The sequence below is a fragment of the Macrotis lagotis genome, chromosome 7 (assembly GCF_037893015.1).
Source record: "Macrotis lagotis isolate mMagLag1 chromosome 7, bilby.v1.9.chrom.fasta, whole genome shotgun sequence".
Lineage (NCBI taxonomy): Eukaryota > Metazoa > Chordata > Mammalia > Peramelemorphia > Peramelidae > Macrotis > Macrotis lagotis.
Genome location: NC_133664.1, coordinates 132,152,299 through 132,177,968, shown reverse-complemented (window position 1 = coordinate 132,177,968; position 25,670 = coordinate 132,152,299). Strand labels below are relative to the sequence as shown.

Sequence of the window (25,670 nt, the reverse complement as noted above, 5' to 3'; positions counted from 1 at the left end):
CCTGAAGCTCTGGTTATAGTTAATTGCCTGACATCAGGTATGTTAAAATAGAAAGACAATATGCCAATGAAGTCATTTAGCCCTATGGGATTTGATGGTAAATGATGCAGATATAGTAAGTGACCTTTGAAAGAACCGCCCTAAGCTCAGCTAGGTGACACAGTGGATAAAGCACTGGCCCTGGAGTCAGGAGTACCTGGGTTCAAATCTGGTCTCAGACACTTAAATAATTACCTAGCTGTGTGGCCTTGGGCAAGCCACTTAACCCCATTTGCCTTGCAAAAACCTAAAAAAAAAAAAAAAACCCTAAAGAACTGCCCTAGCCTGAACTGAGGTAGGACTCTCTTAAAGGAATCCCTCACCTGGCTCAATGAAAAGGATTGTGTGTATGACTTTATAAGGGAACAAGTCCTTGTGTCCCTCTCTGCCCTGCAATAGCAAATTGCCATGATCATTCCAAGTACATCATAATTAAATATGAGAGTGAGCCAGTGGATCAGAATAATGCCTATTGGTATACCCTTTAACTGCTTTAAAGAGAGATCCGTTCTTCAACTGGAATTTTTGTTCATTCTAAACATGGCCAAAGCTAAAATAGAAAATTTTGTTGTAAATTACTTTTTGGACATGTGCAGTTTTTTTAAAAATGCCTTTTCAGTACATTTGTTTATACTATTTTTGAGCTTTTGTCTACAACTTATGTGGCATCCATCAACAAATTTGTATTATATTGGAACTCATTTTCTTATTTTGATACTGGCTTATAATTCTTAACCCCTTATAGACCTTCTAGTTTTTTCCTAATTATTGGACCTCTGTTAAATAGCCTTCTATGTTACAATATCTCTGGTTTTTGCTTGCTCAATTTTTCCCCTTAGCTGTATAGCTCCAAGACCAGTCTCTGCAGGATGCCAAGCAGATGTGCCAGCCAATCATTCTCTGGACCCTACCTCAATGAAGTCTTCCCTGAGTGGATTTTTTTTTAAATTTCCATTTTATCTAAAAGATGTAGACAGTTTTGAAATTTCTTGAGATGATCTCTCTCTCTCTCTCTGTCTGTCTGTCTGTCTGTCTCTCTCTCTCTCTCTCTCTCTCTCTCTCTCTCTCCTCTCTCTCATTAACTCCTAAAGAAATCCCAGAACAAAAACACCCCAGAACAGAAACATTATAGCCAAAATTCAGAGGTTTCAGGTAAAAAAAAAACACCTGAAATTAAAAGAAATTTAAATACTAAGGAGTCACAGAATTGCATACAATTTAGCAACTATTGCCATAAAGAAGTAGCAGAATTGGGAATATGGTATTTCAGAAGATGAAGGATAGTTGCCAAAAAAAAAAACCCATTAATAATTCTATAGAGGTGGAAAAAACAGAAGACTGTTAAGCATTCTTGATGAAAAACCTGAACAAAAACCCTGAATTTTAAACATGTTGAATTAAAAGGAACATAAGGAAATAAAAATAATTATAAGAGATAAAATTAGGATAAGCTGCTTTCGATTAGAAATGATGTAAATTAGAGAAGGCCTGGTAGTGGTTCTGCTATTGATGATCTTAAGAGAAAGGGAAGAGTGATGAAAAACAGACCCCTATACAAACAATGAGGATGAAGAGGGGGAAAATGTTGTAATGAACCTCATTTTCATCTGAACAAAAGAAGGAAGAATATACAGTCAGAGTTGGCTACAGAAATACATTTCATTCAACAGAAAAATAGGAGAGAAATTTAAGAGTGGGAGCAGTTCTAAACAAAATACTAAAGATGTTATTACATAAATATTACATCTTTTTTTGAGGTGGAAATCTGAGGGGATACTCATAAACTGAGAAATGGCTGAAGTTTATGGCATATAATTCTGATGGAATATGATTGTACTATAAAAAATGATGAAGGAGATGATTTTAGAGAAATATGGCAAGACTTTTATGAAATAATAGAAAGTGCATAGAATTCAGCAAAGTAATTTACAATGAAAATATGGTAACAACTTTGAAAGAATTAGGAAATCTGATTAGTAAAACATATAATGATACTAATACGGGATTAGGGAAGAAATATGCTATCTACCTCCAAAAAACCAGAATGAGACATAGTTTTCAGTCCATGATCAATATAGAAGTTTATTTTAATTTTTTTGTTGTTGTTCTGAAATGGTGGTAGAGTAAGAGAGAAAATAGATGTTTGTTGATTAAAAAAAAATAAAATTTAACCTTTTAAAAGTACTATGTGAACTTGAAAAAAGTTAACTTCAAATTCCCGGACTTCAATTGATAGTGATAAGATTAATTTTGATGACTTAAATGATCCCTTTCAAAATTTTCTATTTTGATGGCTATGGTTGATTCTGGCAAACATTAAGCATAAGAGAGAATTTTGAAAGAGAAAATAAAGGAATGTAAGAAAGCAGAAGACAGGAAATAAAAGCAAACAAAAAAAACAAACCCCACACTTTTAAAAAACATCTTACATTTTTTCCTTCCTGTTCCATGATTTTCTTTCTTTTTCCTTAGTCCTAATTCCTTATACACAAAATGATTAATATGTAAACTTGTTAAACACAAATGAACATGTACTAGTTTTACTAGACTGCTCACTGATGAGGGAAATGGGGTGGGAAGAGAGGGTGGTAGAAAAATGTGTAACAAAAATGTGGAAAGTAAATGAATGTTGAAAAACTTTCATATATAATTGGAAAAATAAAATAACAATAAAAAATAAAGAAGACAAAGAAAAGTAGATGGGGAAAAAGGAAGATATTCGCATGCCACTGGCAATTGACTGAAATGGCACCTACCTATGCCACAGTTGACTTTGACTTGCTACTGAAACAAAATAATTCAGTTCTTGAAAGGGAAGTTATACACAACTATTACATCTATTCTCAAATTAGAATGCCTTCTTTTAGATTGTTGCTAAATTATTTTTCTCAGGTTAAAAGTAGAAATGTTCTAAAATGAATGAACTTAGTAAAAACAATTTAAAATAAAGTTACTGGGGAGAATACTTTGTAGAACTAGATAAAACCATAATGATTTATTTGGAGGAACAAAAAGCTCAAAAAAAATTCAAATAAAGTCTCAAAAAAATAAAGCAAGCATTTCAGTCTATAGTTTTCTATAGCTAAGTTATATAAAACTATATCATAAAAATGGTCATAAAAACTATTGGTACTGATACTGGAAAAAATTCCTAAGTATGATCAATAAAATAGAACAGACAAGAAAGACTCAGAAGCAAGTAACCTCAATAGCCCATGTACCAAGCAAGACTGTAAACTACTAGGAAAGCATTGCTAAGAAATCTGGAATATCAAATGAATTCAATTTAGCAAATAGTTTTTGAGTGTCTACCTTGTGCTCATTGCAGAGGATATAAAGCCAAATGAAGACCAGTATCTTTACTCAGAGTATCTTACATTCTATTGGGGGTGGACAGTGAGCTGAAGAGGAGTGTGTTCATTATTCATAAAGAGCATCTGTGTTCATGATATTTTGAGGAAGAAGATCAGAGCATTAATATACAAGGAGTTTTGTACTTGAACTGAGACTTGGAGGAAAGCAAAGATTCTAAGAGGTGGATGGTGAAGATGGAATACTTAGTACAAAAGTTCACAGACAAATGAAATGTCAATCAATCACTGGACCATTGGACATTGGACCCTCATTTGACCATTGGATCCTGAGGAAAAAGAGAGACTGGTAACTTTAAATAGCCTTCCTTATTTAAATCAAATTCACTTGCAGGTCATGCATCACCTTCCTGATGTTATGTTCTCCTTTGAGAAGGAAAAACAAATAACAATAATATACAATTGAAATGTAAATGAATAAATACAGAATAGTTAAATGCAAGTTAATTTGAGAGGAAAGGCTTCAATCAGAAGATGGAATTTAAGAAAGTTCTTAAAAGAAGAGAGGACCTCTTAGTCTGAGGCAAGGAGGGGGAAAATTCCAGGGATGGACAACCAGTGAAAAGACAAAAAGACTGGAAATGAGTTGTAATGTGTAAGGAACAGAGAAAAGATGAGTTTGATTGGATGACAAAGAGAATAAAGAATCATGTCCGATGCGGGGAAAAATAGGTTAGGATCAGGTTGTATAGAATTTTAAAAGCTAAACAAAAGGAGCTTATATTTTAATCCTCAAAACCCCAAGAAGACACTGGAGTTGACTGAATTGGGGAATCATATTAAGATCTATACACCTTTGCAGTAATGTGTAGAATAGATTGAAGTGTTGAGAGGAGGATCAATTAGGAGGCTGAGGTGTGAAAACCTGAATAAAGGTGGTAACTATGAATGATGGGAATGAGTCTGAACACACAACCTGTAAAATCTGGCAACTGAATGAATATAAAGGGGAAGGGCTTGATTTTAAGGTAAGGCAATGAAACTGAGAGATTGAAATACTGATAAGGACAATTGGAAGAAATATTTAAGGAGAAATATAATGAGCTCAGTTTTGGAAATTTTGATTTTATGGTATTTCTGGGGATACCTAGTTTGAAATATCCAATAAGAAGTTCAGGGAATAACAAAGGTCCAGTTTTCAGGGAGTAGTGTAAAGCAAGTCCTAAAAGGCAGGTTGTATCTGGACTATAAAACTTGAAATGACAAACTAAGGAGTCAGTATTTTACCCTAAAGGTATGGAGGAGCCACTGAAAGTTCTTAAGCTTTGCAGTATTATGGTCAGAGGGAGTACTTAAAGAAGATTGTTTAGAATTTAGTTTGGGGGCCAATTGCCAGTTATTGGCATTTTGTTTCCCTCATTACAGCACAGGGTGATGGTTCTTGTTTTTGTTGTCTCTGTAGCCCTAGTTGCAACACAGTTCCTGATACATTGTAGTTCCTTAATAAAGGCTTGGTGATTTGACTTCAATTAGCTTTTTTTTTTAATTTTTTTTTCTTTGCAAAGCAAATGGGGTTAAGTGGTTTGTCCAAGGCCACACAGCTAGGTAATTATTAAGTGTCTGAGACCAGATTTGAACCCAGGTACTCCTGACTCCAGGGCCAGTGCTCTATCCACTGCACCACCTAGCAGCCCCAGCTTTTAATCAACAATTTAAACAAATTTCCATTTCCCTTTTTGTTATGCCCGTTCCAGTTACTGCACCAAAAAAGTATGAATACTTGTTTAAAATATACAGTGCTCTCCTTGTACAAGTTAAATGCATTTCTGAGTTTTGAAAACTATGAATTAAGGTTATCTTAAAATCAGAATTTTGTTGTAGAAAAAAAGCTTATCCAAGGAGTTATTTCAGACCAGGAATTTAAATCTTGATTTAATCAAATGCACTCCTAATTCTCTGTACAGCTTAATTTTCTTTTATAACCTGTTTTTTATTGGCCATTTCTAATCTTCACCAGATTATTTATTTTTTAGGACAGATCTTATTGAAAACTAAAATGATAGTTACCAATTATCTTTCCTAATACAAAAACAAGTCAGGAATGGGTCTCCCTAAATATCATTTTGACTGCAGAATGTTTTCTTATAATTCTTATACCACCATTCTCTCCATACATGCATACACAAACACACACACACACAATGTGACACATGTGTAGATTATTATTTTTATTATATGAAGACAAATACTATATTCAAATAAGAAGTAAAAGAGAACAAATTGCTATTACAAGTCATGGTCCCATTGTGCATTTTGTAGCCCCATCTATTAGCAAATTTGGTGACACTGTTAAAAATTTCAAATCACATCCCTATCACTTTGCAGTCCTACTCACCCAATCATTCATCTACCAACCATTCAAATCATTCATAATTTTCTTATTTTAGCCCTTGACTCTTGACCTTCCTTTCTTACCTATATCATGTCACATTCTCAGAAATATTAACATTTACATTTATAACCTCTATAACAAACTAGATCACAAATTCCTTGATTCCTTTAAAAAAAACCTTTTTGATTCTTCTTTGGCTACTTCATGTTCATGGTTACAATTCAGATTTTATCTTTCCCATCTCTCATAATCATCTCATTTCAAATATCTGTAACTTTGAAATTCTATGCTCCAATGAAAGTGGTTAATCCTTTCACATTTCCTGTTAAATCACATACCAATTCTAATCTTTGCTCTACATTTACTAATCATGATGTCTGTTTTGAATCACTCTCCCCCCCACACATTCTCTAACCCAAAAGACTATTTTGATATTCCTTACACATGGCACTTCATTCCTTATGTCCATGCCTTTTATAGACCATTTCCCATGACCTCTTCAGTTGAAATGGCACCATCTATATGAAATCTTGTCCTAATCCTTGCCCCAATTTCTTGTATCCACTCTCCAAAAACGTCTTGTATTCTGAATCTGAAGTAAGGGAGATGTTAAAAGAAATACATTCCATAATTAATCTATTCTACATGACCAGGTACCTTACACTAACACTGCTCCCCCCTCCCATCAAGTCTCTCCCATTGTTATGGGATGAGATTGATGTGCTTTTGGTAAATTAGCAAGGACTCATAAATCTCTGCCCCAAGCACAAAACAAGTATCAACAAAACACTGGATCTTATCAAAGCCAGAAAGGATTAAGTCTTTACCTACTACTTCTTATCTATATATCCCTAATTACCTTATCTCTGCTCTTTGAGCTACTACCCCTTATCAATCTAGCTCTCTTTACCTCAACTCAGCTACCTGTCCCCACCTCTGTCTGGCTATATCCATCCTCCTTAAAAGCTCACTCATTCCTCAGTTGTTTCTTATTGCTTCTCTTATTGCTTCTCTTCCTTTGGAGGGCAGCTCACTCTGGGGGAGCATCATCCCCTCCAAAACCTCTCATTTCCCTTTGCCCTTATTTACTACTTATCCCCTTGGCGCATTCTCCTTTGAAGGAGCCCATTCTTGGGGACCATAATTTCCCCTGTGGTCACTCTCTCTCTCTCTCTTAGACCTTTCCTTACTGCTCAACCTTTCATAATGGTCTGGGTTTTTCCTTTAGCTTCTTTTAACCTAGATTTTATTTGGCATTCCCCTACTATCTCTTGTACTCTCTCCTTCTGCTATTCCTATTTTGCTAACTCTCATTCTTAGGAAAAATCCAATTTCTCTTCTTTTCTTAGTCTGTTGAATATCATTGGAAAAAGTCATTAAACTCATCTAAATTCATCTAAAAGCTATTTATGAATGGTGAAATAGTTATCTTATTGCTCTGAGATGCTTTTTCTCCAGAAGAAGAAAGAGTTTTACCTTTTTATCCTTTTAGTTTTGGCAAAGGTCAATGGTTTTTAAAACTTATATTTCTGTAATGAAGGATTGGAAATTCCCTTATATCTAAGCCTAAGATTCTTTAGACTCTTTCTTTCACTGGAATGTCTCCTTTCCCAGGTCTTTTCCTGGGTTCCCTGCATCTCTTCCTCACCTAGTCCTTGTCTCATCCTAAATTGAGGAGTGATGATAGGAGTATTTAAGTCAAGAGTAAACAATCAAAAAACAAGTAATTCTGTCAGGTAGGCTTCTCCATAGAGGCTAGCAGGGGAGGTCACTGTTTTTGGAAAAAATGTCTGCCATGAGAGAATAAGTGGTAAAGAAAGATATAGGACCATGAGAGGTTATTTGGGAGATTGATTATTTAATAAGTGTAAAGTACAAAAATCCCACAGCACTTACATGCTTTTGATTCTATGTATAGGCATTTGATTCATAGGGCAAAATTCTGCTTTAAAGACTCTTCCACTGGGAAATTTCTCCCTTCCATATTTTAACTTATTAAAATATCTTGAGAGATTAATGTATCTTTTTCAATGACCTGCTAATTACTAATATCAAACAAAGCATAAAACATGGAGTGCTATGCCTTCCAACAGAATCCAAAGAAAAAAAGTTTTATTATAGCAAAGATTCATCACTTTATACAGTTTGTCCTAACTAATCAAACAGGAAAAATAAACTGTGGGAAGAATGTCTATCATTTCAGCTGTACTATGGAGAATCAGAGAGATAATGGCATAGTGACAGGAACAAAGAAGTGATTGTAAATGCTTATTGACTGGTCAGTCAATACTTATATTACAAACAGAAACTAGTGATGAACAATAAACTGGACTCAATTAAAAAAGTGGGGCTCTATTTGGGCACACTACTCAGTGCTTTTAGTGACACCACAATTCTCACTGGGAAAAAACAAAACATACATACACACACACACACACACACACACACATATTTTTAACATTGATGCTCCTCTAGTGATGATATATGGCCACAAATCAGGAACACTATGATCATTTAAAAAATTTACTTGAGCGCAAGGAGTAACCTACGGGGAAACCTGGCTGCAGAAAATTAGCAATGAAGAACTAGACAAAAGAATAAGCACTACACATATCTCATTTGAGAGATACATTACCAGAAAAGAGATAGGACAGTTAAATGAGAAGAGTAAGAATTAACAAAAGGGTAGCTAGAGGTACCAAAGGGTAGTTCTATTCATAACCACCCAAAGTGAAGAGATCTAGAAAAAAGTCCCCAGCATGTTAGATTGTTAGATTTGACCCCATGGTGATTTTTCAGGAGGATATGGATAAAAATGAGGGAGAATAGATGGGCTACTATTTGTACCACTGTTCAGATTTTTACCAAATTCTTTTCAATTGAGCCCAAGATGATTTTGCCTCTTTGAATCATGTGGACTTAGGCAGTTTTACACTACAGCAACCTGGTGGCCAACAGAAGGGAGGTCCCTTGAACTGGAGTATAAAGAGCTCATTAAGGAGACTGGTATTTATTATATACAGTAAAAACAAAAATTAACCTTGGGAGCAACCTTGCTACTTTCCTCCCAGGGTTAATATTTTGTTTTTACAAGGTAGTAATGACTTCCATTTATCTAGCAATTTACAATTACAAAATGATTTAAGATACTTTATAAATACTTTTTTTGTTCATTCATTGAGCACACATATGTTTTTTTCCCCTTACAATAATGCTAATTGAGGTAGAAGTCTTGTGAGGCACAGAAAAATTAGTGTCCCATAGTAAATGGTAGATCTAGGACCTCAATGAAAAGCTCCTCATTTCACGGTATACTACATCAGAACACTCCCATGAATAACATACATGTTTTGGCCATGATGAGCAATGAAGCAAAGATCTAGCCAACTTATAGAACAAATGGACCACAGTGTAGTGAAATTAACACAATACTCATTAAATGATGGGAAATAAGTCTTTTTTACATTTTTTTACAAGGCAATGAAGTTAAGTGACTTGCCCAAGGTCACACAGCTAAGTAAGTATTAAATGTCTGAGATGACTTTGAACTCAGATCCTCCTGACTCCAGAGCCAATACCCTATTCACTCCCCCACTAAACTGCCCCTAGATTTTCTTTCAAAGGAAAGATAATTTCAAGTTAAAAAAAAAGTAATTTCAGATTTTGTTCAAAGGGTAGTTCGTCTATCTTAATATATATTATTGTGGTATGGTAAATACTTTCACTAAGTATCATGCTAAATTTACTTTCACTGCTTATTCTTCTTCCATAAGAAAAAGGAAAATATAATGATTAAATAACACATTTTATAATCATACTTGTTTTAAACAAGTTATTTCAATTCAAACAGATATTGCTATCATTGCTATTCAGAAAGAGCAACTAAATGACATTTCAGTTTGTTTTTTTTTTTAAATGCTTTATTACTTTCCATTAATTTAATTTAAGTCCTATTCTAATGATTTGTCATGGTATGGCCAAGCCCTTGTTAGTCAAAGGTTATGAAAGTAGAATTTTAAACTCTGGTGGGTGACATTAAAATGTAAAAGATTGAAATATGGATGTAGGGTTGAACTTAATGTCTATTGTCCAAGGCCCAATCTAGAAGCTTGAGAGGTTTCTCACTGACAATTGCCAAGTCTTAGCAGTTTTATCTCCACATTTCTAATACCCATTCCCTTCTCTTTACTCACAAGGCCTCTAGTGGCTTTTGTATTGTTTTGACTATCTTATGTCTCTCCCTTCTTCAATCCATTCTCTATTTGCTTGCCAAAATGTTTCCCTATAATACAAGTTTGAACTATATTACTTTTCTACCTGATAATCTCTGATAGATCTCTATTACTTCTAGGATCAAATACAAGTTTCTTTATTTGTCATTTAAAGCCATTCAAATTTTGGTTACAGAATACTTTTATAGATATGAAGAAAATGATGAGATGATAAGACCCTATAAGCAAAAAAAAAAAATTCCTCATAATGGAATGTTAGGTACCTGTGGCAATTGTTGAGTATTCTGAATCAAAGGCCTTTTTTCATGCCTCCTTACAACGTTACAAATATGTAAGTCTATTCGACTTACTTGGTCTATCAGTTACTGATTATCTAATTTTCTTTTTTTCATTTATAATATACAATGCATTCTTTGAGAATGCAAAATATGTGGAAAGTACTGATCATAAAAATGAGAGCAGACTATATAGAAATACTTTCTATTTCTAATAGAAAATATAATGGAAATCTATCAGATTGGACAAAATTGAATGCTAACACTTTAAATGAAGGATTTTTCGATTGGAGCCAGTGATCATGAAAATCATTTAGATATGAGAGTTTATTTCTTGCTTTAATTTCTGAATAAAACTTTCTTGAAGAGGACATGTTGAAGGAAGAAAGTTTTTACTACTAAGTTGCAGCACATAAATTGTAAGGGTCTTTAAAGGTCATGGACATCATGCTCAATGTAGGGATTCTTTCTATAAGATCTGTGAAAGTTGGAAACTTGGTCTATCCCTGAATGTCTTGTTACAAAGATAAGTACTTAGTAAGGCAGCTAGTCCAATTATGAATCTTTATATATTTTTATTTATTTTTTTAAGGCTTTTGCTAGGTAATGGGGTTAAATGGCTTGCCCAAGGCCACACAGATAGGTAATTAATTATTAAGTGTCTGAGGCCAGATTTGAACTCAGATACTCCTAGCTCCAGGGCTGGTGCTCTATCCACTCCACCACCTAGCCACCCCAATTATGAATCTTTATTTAGAGAATACTAATAGTCCTTAAAAGTCTTTCTTTATAATAAATTTTAATCTGGTTTATTCTAGAGTCTATCTGCAATCCCTAATTTTTTATCTTAGGGGATAACAAGTAGACAAAAGAAAAGGTCTAAACTAATATTCAAATGATACTTTCAAATTTTTAAAGATAGCTCATTTTTAAAGATAGCTTCATTCTTCCCCTTAGTCTTCACATTTATAGGCTAAACATACAAACCCCTTAAACATGCCTCATATCAGATGATTTCCAGACTCCTCATCAGCTTAGTTGTTCTCTGTAAGATATGTAGACAAGAAATAGCAGTAGTTCATATTTCTACAGCAATATTTAATTTACAAATTTCTTGTATTATCATATTCATCTTATAAATGAAGAAATTAACATTCACAATAGGGGAAATAACTTGCCATGGATCCAAAAATTACAAAATGTCAGAATAGGGTCTTCAATCCAGGGCTTCTGATTTTAGGACCAATGAACACTCTTACCATGTTTTCATCAGAATTAAATTAGAATTATGTCTTATATTTTTAATTATTAATCTAATCTATACTCTGAATTTTTAAAAATCTATAACTTGGAGCAGCTAGGTGGCACAGTGGATAGAGCACCAGCCCTGGAGTCAGGAGTACCTGCATTCAAATGTGTCCTCAGACACTTAATAATTACCTAGTTGTGTGGCCTCCGGCAAGCCAATTAACCCCATTGCCTTGCAAAAACCTAAAAAAAAATCTATAACTCAACTATAGATAAATAACATATTCATATTAAATGCTTATTAATTATGTAATTACAATTATGTAGTAAATTAAGAAGTTGATTAATCTGATGAAAAAATCTATCTTTATCAAATGTAGTTTAATTGCACAATAAAAACTCTTACTAAATACATATGCATAGGTATGATTTGTAAGATATATTATTTGTGCAAACACACACACACACACACACACACACACACACACACACAAACACACACAGTACTTTAGGGACTACAAAGTAGTTCTTCCACCACCACTATTCCCAGAATGAAATTACTCCTTGGAAAGCAGGAGTTTGTACTTCAGCAGCTAGCTCACACAATTCTTTTTTGAAGAAGAAGATATGGGGGTTATAAACCAATTTTTTTCACTTCTCTGGGGGACCCCTAGTTTAGAAATTCCATTCGCTGATGCAAAACAGCATCTTGTATATAATTTAAAGCTTAGAAAATTAACTGGCACACTAGAAGTTTAAGTAACTTGCCTGTGTTCACAAAGTTAGTGTATATCAGATATAACTTTATTTTATTTTTAGGTTTTTAGGGGTTTTTTGCAAAGCAAATGGGGTTAAGTGGCTTGCCCGAGGTCACACAGCTAGGTAATTATTAAGTGTTTGAGATCGGATTGGAACCTGGGTACTCCTGACTCCATGGCCAGTGCTTTATCTACTGTGCCACCTAGCCGCCCCCAGATATAACTTTAAAAACTCTTGTCTCCCCTACTCCAAGGTCAGCCCCCTATCCACAATGTCACACTATTTTTTTTTTTGCCTTAAACATAGCTGACACTATATAAATATTTACTTGAATAACCCAATCAGAGAATATACTTCTAGTTTATTGATAAGAAAACTGACCTTTAGAAGATCATAAGATCCCCATGAACATAGGGATCTGAAGCAAGAAGGGACCTCAGAGACCTAATCCAAGTCTTCATTTTACAGATAGTGAAGGGACTTGATCAGACTCATTCAGCTAGTAAATAGCAACTCCTGGCTTCAAACTATGCCAGCAGTGTCAGACACTTGACACTTACTGTGTGACCTTGGACAAGTCACTTATTGATTAATTGATTAATACATCCAGGGCTAGCTCCAGTCTTTCTGATTCATATCTGGTCACTGAACCCAGAGGTTTTCATTATTTCATCCTAGATAATGACTATAATAAAATAAGATACCAAACTCTATGGGATATACTCAAGGTGGCTGTCAGGGGACATATTATATCTTTAAATGCTTATATGAATAAATTAGAGAAAGAAGAAATCAATGAACTAAATAAGCAACTAAAAAATTAGAGAAAGGACAAATTAAAAGCCCCAATTAAAAACCAAATTAGAAATTCTAAAAATTAAAAGAGAAATTAATAAAACTGAAAGCAAGAAAACTAATGAACTAATAAATAAAACCAAGAGCTGGTTTTGTGGGAAAAAAAAAAAACAATAAAATTGATAAACCTCTGGTCAATTTGATTAAAAAAAAGAAAGAAGAAAACCAAATTGCTAGTATCATAAATGAAAAAGGTGAACTCACCACCAATGAGGAGGAAATTAAAGTAATAATTCAGAATTATTTTGCCCAGCTCTATGCCAATAAACTTGATAATCTAAATGAAATGGATGAATATTTACAAAAATATAAGTTGCCTAGGTTAAATGAAGAGTAAATTAAATACCTAAATAACCCTATCTCAGAAAAAGAAATTCAACAAGTCACATTATTGAACTCCCTAAGAAAAACTCTCCAGGGCCAGATGGATTCACAAGTGAATTCTATGAACAACTGGTTCCAATGCTATATAAACTCTTTAGAAAAATTGATGAAGACAGAACTCTGCCTAACTCTTTCTATGACACCAATATGGTACTGATACCTAAACCAGGAAGAGTTAAAAGAGAGAAAGAAAATTATAGACCTATCTCCCTGATGAATATAGATGCAAAAATCTTAAATAAAATCTTAGCAAAATGAATACAACAAATTATCACTAAAATAATACATTATGATCAAGCAGGATTTATCCCAGGAATGCAGGGTTGGTTCAATTTAGGAAAACTGTCAGTATAATTAATCACATCAATAGCAAACCTATCAGAAATCATATGATTATAACAATAGAAGCTGAAAAAGCTTTTGACAAAATACAGCACCCACTCCTACTAAAAACACTAGAAAGCATAGGAAGAAATGGATTGTTCCTTAGAATAATAAACAGTATCTATCTGAAACCATCAACAAGCATTGTATGCACTGGGGATAGGCTAGAGGTATTCCCAATAAGATCAGGGGTGAAACAAGGATGCCCATTATCACCACTACTATTCAATATCATATTAGAAATGTTAGCTTCAGCAATAAGAGAAGAAAAAGAAATCAAAAGAATCAGAATAGGGAAAGAAGAGACAAAACTCTCACTCTTTGCAGATGACATGATGGTAAAGCTAGAGAATCCCAAAAAGTCATCTAAAAAAACAGCTAAAAATAATTAGCAACTTTAGCAAAGTCGCAGGATATAAAACAAACTTTTATAAATCCTCAACATTTCTATATATGACTAGCAAGATTCAGCAGAAAGAGCTAGAGAGAGAGAGAGAGAGAAATCCCAAGTAACTTCAGACAATATTAACTACTTGGAAATCTACCTGTCAAGGCAGACTCAGAAACTTTTTGAAAACAATTATAAAATACTTCTCACACAAATAAAATCAGACTTATAAAACTGGGCAAATATTAACTGCTCGTGGATAGGCCAAAGAAATATAATAAAAATGACAATTCTACCAAAATAAAACTACTTGTTTAGTGCCCTACCAACCAAATTCCAAAAAATTCCTTACCGAGTTAGAAAAAATTGTAAGTAAATTCATATGGAGAAATAAAAAGTCAAGACTCTCCAGAGATTTAGAAAAAAAGTGCAAAAGTGGCTTAATAAAAAAAGTGGCTTAGCTCTACCAGATCTAAAATTATATTATAAAGCATCAGTCATCAAAACTGTCTGGTATTGGCTAAGAAATATAGTGGTGGATCAGTGGAATAGACTAAGTACAATAGCAGGAAATGATTATAGTAATCTGTTCTTTGATAAACCCCAAAAGTCTAGCTATTGGGATAAAAACTCTCTTTGATAAAAACTGTTGAGAAAATTGGAAGTTAGTATGGAAGAAACTTAGATTAGACCCACACCTCACACCCTATATCAAGATAAGATCAAAATGGACAGGATCTAGACATAAAAAAACAATATTATAAGCAAAGTAGAAGATCAAGGAATAGTTTACCTGTCAGATCTATGGAAAGGGAATCAATTTATGATCAAGAACGAGATGGAGAACACCATTAAAAATAAACTAGATAATTTTAATTACATTAAATTAAAAATCTTTGGCACAGACAAAACCAGTATAACCAAGATCAAAAGAAATGCAGTAAATTGAGAAAAAATTTTTATGACTCGTATTTCTGACAAAGGACTCATCCCTAAAATATACAGAGAACTGAGTCAATTTTTAAAAAAAAAAGACAAGAAATTACCCAATTGACAAAGGGTCAAAGGATATGCAAGAGCAATTTACAGATGAGGAAATCAAAGCTATCCATAGTCATATGAAAAATTGCTCTAAACCACTAATTATTAGAGAAATGCAAATTAAAGCATCTCTGAATACCACCTCACACCTCTCAGAGTAGCCAATATGACCAGAAAGGACAATGATCAATGTTGGAAGGGATGTGGGAAATCTGGGACACTAATACATTGTTGGTGGAGTTGTGAACTCCATCAGACCTTTCTGGAGAGTAATTTGGAATTCTGCCCAAAGGACAACAAAAATGTGCATACCCTTTGATCCAGCAATAGAAGAGATTATGAAAAGGGGCAAAAACATCACCTGTACAAAAATGTTCATATCAACTCTGTGGTAGCAAAGAAATGGAAACTGAGGGAATGTCCAGCAATTGGGGAAATGGCTTAACAAATTGTGGTATATGTATGTCATGGAACACTATTATTCTATTAGAAACCAGGAGGGATGGAAATTCAGGGAAGCCTGGAAGGATTTGCATGAACTGATGCTGAGCGAGATAAGCAGAACCAGAAGAACATTGTACCCTAACAACAACATGGGAGTGATTATCAACCTTAATGGACTTGCTCATACCAACAGGGCAACAATCAGGCACAATTTTGGGATATCTGCATTGGAGAATGCCATCAGTATCCTGAGAAAGAATTGTGGAGTTTGAACAAAGACCAAAGACTTTCTATGTACCTTTAATTAAAAAAAAAAATTTTCATTATGCAATTCTGCTATATCTTATACTATATGTTTCTTCCCTAAGGATATGATTTCTCTCTCATCACATTCAACTTAGATCACTGCATACTATGGGAATGATGCAAAGACTAACACACTGCCTTCTGTGGGGGATGGGGGGAGAGAGAAGATTGGGGGAAAATTGTAAAACTCAAAATAAATAAATAAAATAAATAAAACCTTTCTAAAATTAAAAAACCAGATCTGTGATTTCATTGGTATAAGCAGCTCCCAAAAAAGGAAAAAAAATTGACAGTTCAAGATATACTCCTCAATTTACAATTTAGTCAACTTCAAGAAGCATTGAGAGGTTAATCACTTACTCAGGGTCAAAGAGACAGAATGTATCAGAAGTAAATAAATAGATTCCATTTCTTCCTAACTCTGAGACTAATTCTCTGTCTCCTATGCTTCACTTGTAATTTTAAAGTTATAATAATTAATGCAAATGACAGTGATATCAAGCAATACAAGCACAATCTGGTAAAAAATAAACCTTTAGACAGCCTTAAAAACAAGAAATGGGTTTTCTGAAATAAAACAATAATGACAAATTTGACTAAAACTATTTTAAAATAAAATAGGTCAACAAATGATACAATGGCTAGGGGGCCAGAAAGACTGGGTTCACATCTGATCTCAGATACTAACTGGGTGACCCTGGACAAGTCACTTAACCCTATTTTACCTTACCTATCTCTTTTATAAAATGAGCTGGTGAAGAAAATGGCAAACTATTTCAGTATCTTTGCCAAGAAAATCCCAAAAGGGGTCATGAAAAGTTCTAGTTACACCTTTATTATCTATTTCAACCATCTCTTGACTGACCTTACTACCTCAGTATAAGCTAGAAGTAAATGAGATGTTGAATTTCTACAAGTTTTGACTTTTACCTCTCTTGTCTTTTTTTTTGGTTTTTGCAAGGCAACGGATTTAAGTGACTTGACCAAGGTCACACAGCTAGGTAATTATTAAATGTCTGAGGTAGAATTTGAACTCAGGTCCTCCTGACTCCAGGACTGTTGTTTTATCCACTGTGCCACCTAGCTAAGCAGAAGCCAAGACTCAATATTTTGGCAGTACTTAAGCTGAGCTATAAATTTATTGTTGTTCACTTGTTTTATTTGGGTTCAGTTCATTGGGTTTTCTTGGCAAAGATACTGGAGTAGTTTGCCATTTTCTTCCATCAACAGGGAAAGGATTCAATTGTTGAATACTCTTTCATACTCATTGCAAAATCCCTAAGCTCCCAAACTCCCAAGGTCACAAACTTAGAAATCTGACTGAAGAGACCTAACTGCTAGTCCACAACACTTTGCAAATCAATTCAATTAACACTTATTAAGAAGTTATTATATCCCAGGTCCAGGGCTAAGCATCCAAAAAAGGCATCAAAAAATCGTCCCTGTTTTCAAAGAGTCTATGACAATATGCAATTGATTATGTATAAACAAGATATAAACAGGATAAATTGAAGATAATTTTATAAAGAAAGACTCTAGCATTAAGGGAGACTGAGAAAAGCTACTTGCAGATGATGGGATTTTAGCTTTACATTTCTTAATGATGGCTAACAAGAGGTAAAAAACAGGGGGAAAACAGAACAAATAAGGGTTAAAGCATTTCACTATAAACAATGCTTCATAGTACACTCAATTGAATACAAAGACAAAAATTCCACTAAATATAAACTCAAAATCAAGAAAGGATTAAGAATATTTCAGTGAAATTCTGAAAAATTACAGAATGTTAAATCAGGAAGCACAGACTTTTGGTTGAATCCCTTCATTTTTGATATGATGGAAATGAATCGCAAAGATCAACAATACAACCCAGATGCAAACAGGAAGTTAGCAGAAGAGTTAAGACTAAGAGCCAGGTTGGCTGACTTTAAGAACTATTCATTTTCTAGTATACCATGCACAGTCATAATTACAAAATAATTTCTTTCATTTTAATTTGGAGTGACCATAAAACAATTACTAATTCAAATTAACATTATTCCCTGCAAAATTGAGAAGTCATACACTTATTCTGGTGACTTCAACCATTGCTTAAATTATTTGGGAATGCAATTTTTTTTCTTTTTTAGAATAGCTTTTAGAGTCTGTGGCATATTCCTTTCAATGGTGGAAAATCTTTATGCTTTGAGGGTAGATTTGATTTCTGAAAACAGCCCCAAATCATTTAAAGCCAAGTCTGGATAAGGTGAATAATGAAACCAGGCAATACAGCTGTTGTTAAAAAAATGTGTATGACTATATAGTAATGACATGGAATTTCCTCTGTGTCTGGTAAACTGTCTCTGAAGACAATTCCAAAACATCATGAGTAATGGCAGTATTACTGGCATAATGCATAATCTGCTAATGTGACTACTTTAAAAGACAGTACTTATTCTGAAGCATAATTTCTAATGTGCATTTTAAAATCATTTCTTAATATTCACAATCTCAGAGGAATTCTTGCAGAAAAACTGTTTTTTTATGTGAAAGGTTGAAACCTTGCTAATATAAAAAACCTGGAAAAGTTAAGAATAGCATTTGAAAAAAATAATGACATGATCTATGGGAATATTAGTAAATTACATCCCAAAATAGAGGGGTGAAGATTCAGAGTTGAAAGGGAACATCAAAGGCATCTTATTCAGCCTCTTCATTTGAATGAATAAATTGATGACCTTTATCTTTGAATGTCTCCTATCAATATATTCTCAGTCTGATATTTTTAAAAAGCCTCCAATTTCTGGAGTTTGAATATTCTTGTTTATTGAGGGCTTTCCCCCTGTGAATTAGATTTCAAGTGCTTGAGCATAAGGACCCTGTCCCACTTGCTCAACTTGTATTCCCTAATGAACATTCAATTCTATGTCTTCAAAATAAGTGGTGGCTTAGTACTACCTGTAACTCCCCCCAAAATATTTGTTAAATAAATAACAATATAAATAGCTTTACTTAATAGTTTTAATAATTAACCTGCAAAAAGACTGGAGAACAACTCTGATAGTCTTTGTTATGTGTGAGGTGGTTTTTTTTTTAAAGGATCAAACTTTTTGTGCTTCTGTATGACTCCTTTGCTATGTACTATTCTCAAATAACCCAACCCTAGGTATTATATTAGTAGAGGTGAGACAGAAGTTTATCATTTTTAAGGAAACTTTTTAAAATATTACAAATACTCTGTAGTTCTGTAGATCAGAATCTGAAATTCATTTAATAAAAAATTCACTTCTAGGGAGGATCAACAGTTTTTGGCAGATATGACTTAGACACAAGTACAAGTTGTAAGTTTAAATTTTATTGTTTAGACATTTATCTTTCTTTGACTGGAATTCTGCCCCACTCTGACAAAGAAGAAATTTTGGGGGTCAACCTTTTGAAAGCACTGACATACTCCAGGCACTAGCCTAAGTCTTTTACAAATGTCATCTCATTTAATTTTTGGTTGTTTAATAGATTTTTAAAAAAATAAAATTTTAGAGTCACTAGGAAAATGTCTATATAAACATTCTTCAGTCAAGTATTGATTTTTAAATATTCTTTTCATTATCAGAAAGTTAAAAATCATAGAATATTTGGACTTTAAATATGGCTTCTTTTTCTTACCTCTTGAAAAAGGTCACTGAGATCTTCACGATTTGCCTGCTTCGAACATCCTGGAAACTCCTTAACACAGCAGGAATCTGGAGGCCAGTCCATCTCAGTCATTTCTAACCAATCTGTGAAATATACCACTCCACAGCACTTAAACTGCAAAAGGAAGACCAACCAGAATCAGAGAATACAGGAACATTTTCTTTGCTCAAAGGAGTTAAGATAGTCAGACTTCCTAAATGTCTGTATCAACAGCAACTCTATTTCTGCTACTCATGATTTATGACATATATTGGTACAAATAATTACAGTACAAATGTACTATGATCAATTATAGCACCAGCACAGTTCTGAAAAATGTTTATGATAAAAAAAGTTGCCAATCATGTTATCCTTTTTAATCCCTGAGCTTTGAGATTTTTACAAAAAAATTGGAGTAATTTCAATTTAGCAAATATAATAAAATGTGATATAATTTGATCACTTATAATTAAATCTCTTAACTACATTTACTTCCAAGCCACTAGTTTAACTTCTGGCTAAATCAATAGGTTTCTAGTGTCTATATTAACCAATTCTGTGATTTGGTGGATAAATTCAATTCTACATCCTTTTAAATTTGGATGTCTTTTCTACCAACTATATATATAGTTGGTAGAAGATTTCATATATATATATATATATATATATATATATATGAAATCTTCAACAAAATCCTTGACCCTCCCCCTTAGAATTTACTACTTCTATCATATTGCATGCTAGAGAGAAAAAGATACTGAAGTTTTCTTTTTTTTTAAAGAATCTCACATAAAATAAAATCAAGATAGTTCTGAGTAAAGACTACAGAGAAGAAAGAACAAATGGAATAAGGAGAAAAGATTAACAGAGTGCTGCTGTGGGCACTTGGGAGAATTACTCGTTATCTCCAATGAATGGAAGGTGTTGAAGAAAATGACCTCTAAAGTCTCTTTTGTATCCATTCTGCAATTTTTATGTAATAAATCAGTGATTATTATTTCAGAGTATTTTTTTGCTTTCTGTAGGATGGGGATTTGAGGATTATAATGAAAGACTGACATCTATATAAGCAAAGTAAACATTTTAAATAGACAATTTGTTTTTGTTTTTTAATTACAAGGCAATGGGGTTAAGTGACTTGCCCAAGGTCACACAGCTAGGTAATTATTAAGTGTCTGAGGCTGGATTTGAACTCAGGTCCTCCTGACTCCAGGGCTGGTGCTCTATCCACTACATCACCTAGCTGCCCCCTAGATAATCTGAATGAATTAACTAGGCCAAAATAAGTAACTCCATTTATAACACTGGCTAACATTTTGCATCTTCAGTCAGCAGGAATAAAAAAAGCTTCATTTAGAACTTCATTTTTGTCCAAGAAGGTTTTCCTTTTTGGCTTTACTGGGGGTGGGGATGGGGGTATACCTATGATGTCATAATATTTGAGATTCCCAGTTTCAGGAGACAGTTTTCTTCACAAACTTATGGTCTCATTGGTTTTCTTTATGTTATTTATTTTTAGTACAAACAAAAACCAAACAAATACAATTAGGAAGTCTTCATATAAATAAGAAGTCTGTGATAGTGTGAGCCTGAACATTTCAACAAATTTAACAAAATGAGCCAATTTTAGCCCTGAGCTAGGAGCAAGGAGCCCTTATTTGTAAAAAGGAGAACATCTGAATGACTCTTCATTACCAGCTTTGAATCAAAAGACTGAGGTCTGAACCCCAGTTTCAACTCATACTAGCTATGGGAATACACAACTCATCTAATCTCTCTAAGTCTCAACTTCTCAATATGTAGAATGGGATGATAATATCTGGATTACATATACCACAGGGTTGCTAAAATAAAAATACTTAATAAATTGAGTTTTTTATAAATATGTTATCTTATATACCACCCTCCAAATTCTGTCCTAAATCTGAGCCACTTCTTCTATAAAGTAAAGAATTACAAACAAAAAAAGAATGTCTATTGTAAATACTGCAATTATAGAAAGAAGAGTCATTTTACTAGAGAAGGGCAACTGGGGCTTTCCTCTTAAATTTAGATGGAGTATGCTGACTGCAATTACAATCCTTCAACAAAATGGAAACAACTGAGCTTAGCACTTAAACAAGGATAATTTGCTAAACTAGGAAGCTACCAAATAATGACATTTCTCCTTGTCTGAGTCTGCCTTCCTCCCTTTATCCTTTGTCTTAAAAGGTGTGTGGGGGGGTGTATTACAGGCTATTTGCACCAGACGCAACAATTCTAGTTATTGACTCTGGAAGAGCAGAAACAGAATGATGTAATATAACATGGGATTTAGTATTAAAAGGTATTTTAGAGATCATCTAATGCAACTTCTTCACTTTGCAGTTGAAGAAATGGCTTGTAGTCAAATAATGAAACCCAGAATCTGAACCTATGTCCTCTGATGTCAAATCCAGAGCATTTTCCAGTATAGTATGTTCATCATTAAAGAGAATGCGTGATAGTTGGCTTGAAAGTTTAAATTTTAAACCTCTGAGTTAAAGTATCTAACTAGTGTAGGCATTATTTTTTTCATGAATTGAGTAAGATAATGTGGTAAAAAGAATTAAATATAAGCATGAAACTTACATTGCTGTTTTAAGTCAGTCAAAAATGATTTAATTATTCTTAAAAGAACAGATAAGTCAATTAAAATAATTTGTTGTTGCTAGTGACATTAAATGCTTTTAAATAATTTGAACAGTTCCTATTATGATGGGATACCTAGAATCCTAGAAAATCAACCTAAAAACTACTTGAAATAATTAATAACTTTAGCAAAGTATATAAAATAAACCTACAGAAATCATCAGCATTTCTATATATTACCAACAAAGTGCAGCAACAAGAGATAGAAAGAGAAATTTCATTTAAAATAACTGTAGACTGTATAAAAGACTTGGGAGTCTACTTGCCAAAACAAATCTAGAACCTATTTAAATAAAATTATAAAACACTTTTCACACAAATAAAGTCAAATCTAAACAACTGGGAAAATGCCAATTGCTAATGGGAAAGCCAAACTAATAAATTGCTTATTTAGTGCCAAACTAATCAAACTATCAAAAAAGTACTTTAGTGGCCTAGCAAATATAATAACAAAATTCATTTGGAAGAACAAAAGATCAAGAATATCAAGGGAATTACTGGGGAAAAAATTAAAGGAAAAGTGCCTAGCCATACCAGATCTAAAACTATATTATAAAGTGGCAGTCATCAAAATAGTCTGGAACTAGCTAAGAAATAGAGTGGTAGATCAATGGAACAGATTAGGTACAAAAGAAACAGTAGTAAATGACTATAGTAATTGACTGTTTGATAATCCCCAAAATTTCAGCTTCTGGGATAAGACCTCAATATATGATAAAAACTGCTGGGAAAACTGGAAAATAGTATGGCAGAAAGTAGGTATAGACCCACATCTCACATCTTATACTAAGATAAGGTCAAAATGGGTACAGAATTTAGACATAAAGGGTGATACCAGATGGACCTGTGGATATAGCACTGGCCTTGGAGTCAGGAAGACAGGTGTTCGAATCCAGCCTCAGACATTTACTAGCTTGGACAAGTCACTTAATCCTGAATGCCTCAAATCCAGGGCCATCTCCAGCTGTTCTGATTCATATCTGGCTTCTGAACCTAGATGGCTCTGGAGGAGAAAGTGGTGACTTAGCACCGTAGCCCCTTACTCAAATCCTATTCATGTGCTTGTGCTTGTTGTGACATCACCTCCCTAATGCTAGGTTCTTTGAGAATAAAGGACAAACATTAATAGGAGAACAAGAGGAGAACAAGAAATAATCCGTCTGCCAGATCTATGGAAGGGGAGGAGTTTATGACTAAACAAGAGACAGAGAACATTATAAAATGCAACATGAATAATTTGGATTATGTTAAATTTAAAAGTTTTTATTCAAATAAAACCAATGCAACCAAGATTAGAGGGAATGCAGAAAGTTGAAAAACAATTTTTTTAAACATTTTGACATTTTATTTCTTTTCTAATTATATACAGCAGTAATATATACCCATCAATTTTTGCAAGGCTCTGAATTCTACAATTTTCCCCCTCCTCCCTTCCCTCCCCCGCCCCCACAGAAGGCTATCCGACAGTCCCTACATTGTTTCCATGCCATACATTGATATGAGTTGAATGTTGTAAGAGTAAACATAAGAATAAACATAACCCCCCCCCCCCAAGAAGATGAGAAACCTCAAGAACAGAGAGAGAGAGAGAGAGAGAGAGAGAGAGAGAGAGAGAGAGAGAGAGAGAGAATGTACTTCAGTCTGTGTTCAGATTTCCTTGGCTCTGTCTCTGGGGTGAGTTGCTTTCCCTATCATAAATCCACCAGAGAAGTTGCTTCAATATTTTCCCCATAGTTACTATTACTAGCTGTACCTCCACTCTATTTCTCCCCAATCACATTTATTCTATTCTCTCTCTCTCCTTTCATCCTGGCCCTGTCCAAAAGTGTGTTGAATCTGTGTACCCTCTCCCTCAATCTTCCCTCTCTTCTATCACCTGTTTGCCCCTTCCCTCCCCCCATTACCCCTCAACCCATCCCTTTCCTCCTATCCTTCTCCAGGGCAAGACAGATTTCCTCACCCTATTGAGTGTGTATGTCATTTCCTCCCTGAGCCATTTCCAATGAGAATGAAGGCTCACTCATTCCCCCTTGCCTCCCCCCCCCCACTCCATTGAAAAAGTTTTTTCTTGACTCTTATGTGAATTCTCTCAGCTTCTTCATCTCCTTTTCCTTCCTCGCAGTACTTTCCCCCATCACTCATTGACTCCATCCCTTTACCACATCATATCATTATATTCTGCTCCTTCCTATCTTCCTGTCTATATATATATATATATACTTCTTCTAACAGCTCTTATAAATGAGAAAGTTCATATGAGTTATCAATATCTTCTTCCCATGCAGGAATACAAACAGTTCAATATCATCCTCACAGTTAGTCAGTCCATCCCTTGCACTCCCTCTATGGTTCACCAGAGTCCTGTACTTGGAGATTAAACTTTCTCTTCAGCTCTGGTCATCTCAATTAGAAAGTTTGAAAGTTCCTTGTTTCATTGAATGTCCATCTTTTCCCATGAAAGAAGATGTTCAGTTTTGCTGGGTAGTTGATTCTCGGTTGTAAACCAAGATCTTTTGCCCTCTGGAATATCATATTCCAATCCCTATGAGCCCTTAATGTAGATGCTGCCAGATCCCATGTAAGCTTGACTATGAAGCCTCGGCAGTTGAATTGTTTTTTTTCCAGCAGCTTTTAGAATTTTCTCTTTGATTTGAGAGTTTGGGAATTTGGCTATAATATTCCTGGAAGTTTTTCTTTTGGGATCTCTTTTAGGGGGTGACTGGTGAATTTCTCGATTTCTATTTTACCCTCAGCTTCTAGGATCTCAGGACAATTTTGCTGTATTATTTCTTGAAAAATGAAGTCTAGGTTCTTTTCTTGGCCATGGTTTTCAGAAAGCCCAATAATTTTTAAATTATTTCTTTTGGATCTGTTTTCGAGGTCGGTTGTTTTTCCAATGAGATATTTCACATTTTCTTCTAATTTTTGACTTTTTTGGAAGAGTTTTATTTCTTCCTGCTTTCTTGCAAAGTCATCAGCTTCCTTTAGTTCCATTTTGCATTTGAAGGAGTTGTTTTCTTTAGAGAGCTTTTTTATCTCCTTTTCTAGCTGGCCAATTCTTCTTTTTAAGGTATTCTCCTCATTTGCCTTTTGTTTTGCTTTTTCCATTAGGCCTAAACTGGTTTTTAACATATTATTTTCTTTAGTACTTTTTTGTATATCTTTCACCAAGCTTTTGATTTGGTTTTCATAATGTTTCTGCATCACTCTCATTTCTCCTCCCAATTTTTCCTCCACCTCCCTTAGTTGCTTTTCAAAGTCTTTTTTGAGGTCATTCATAGTCTGAGCCCA

At 34.1% G+C, this 25,670-nt stretch overlaps 1 protein-coding gene across 2 annotated transcripts in view; it reads right to left on the bottom strand.

The window, feature by feature from the left end:
* The window catches only part of TSPAN12 (tetraspanin 12), a 101,044-nt gene that overhangs the window by 8,289 nt on the left and 67,085 nt on the right, over positions 1-25,670 (bottom strand). For both annotated transcript variants that reach the window (XM_074193824.1, XM_074193825.1), the window contains one exon: positions 19,701-19,844. In XM_074193824.1, coding sequence (XP_074049925.1) covers positions 19,701-19,844 — 144 coding nt within the window. The remainder of the gene's footprint in view (positions 1-19,700; positions 19,845-25,670) is intronic.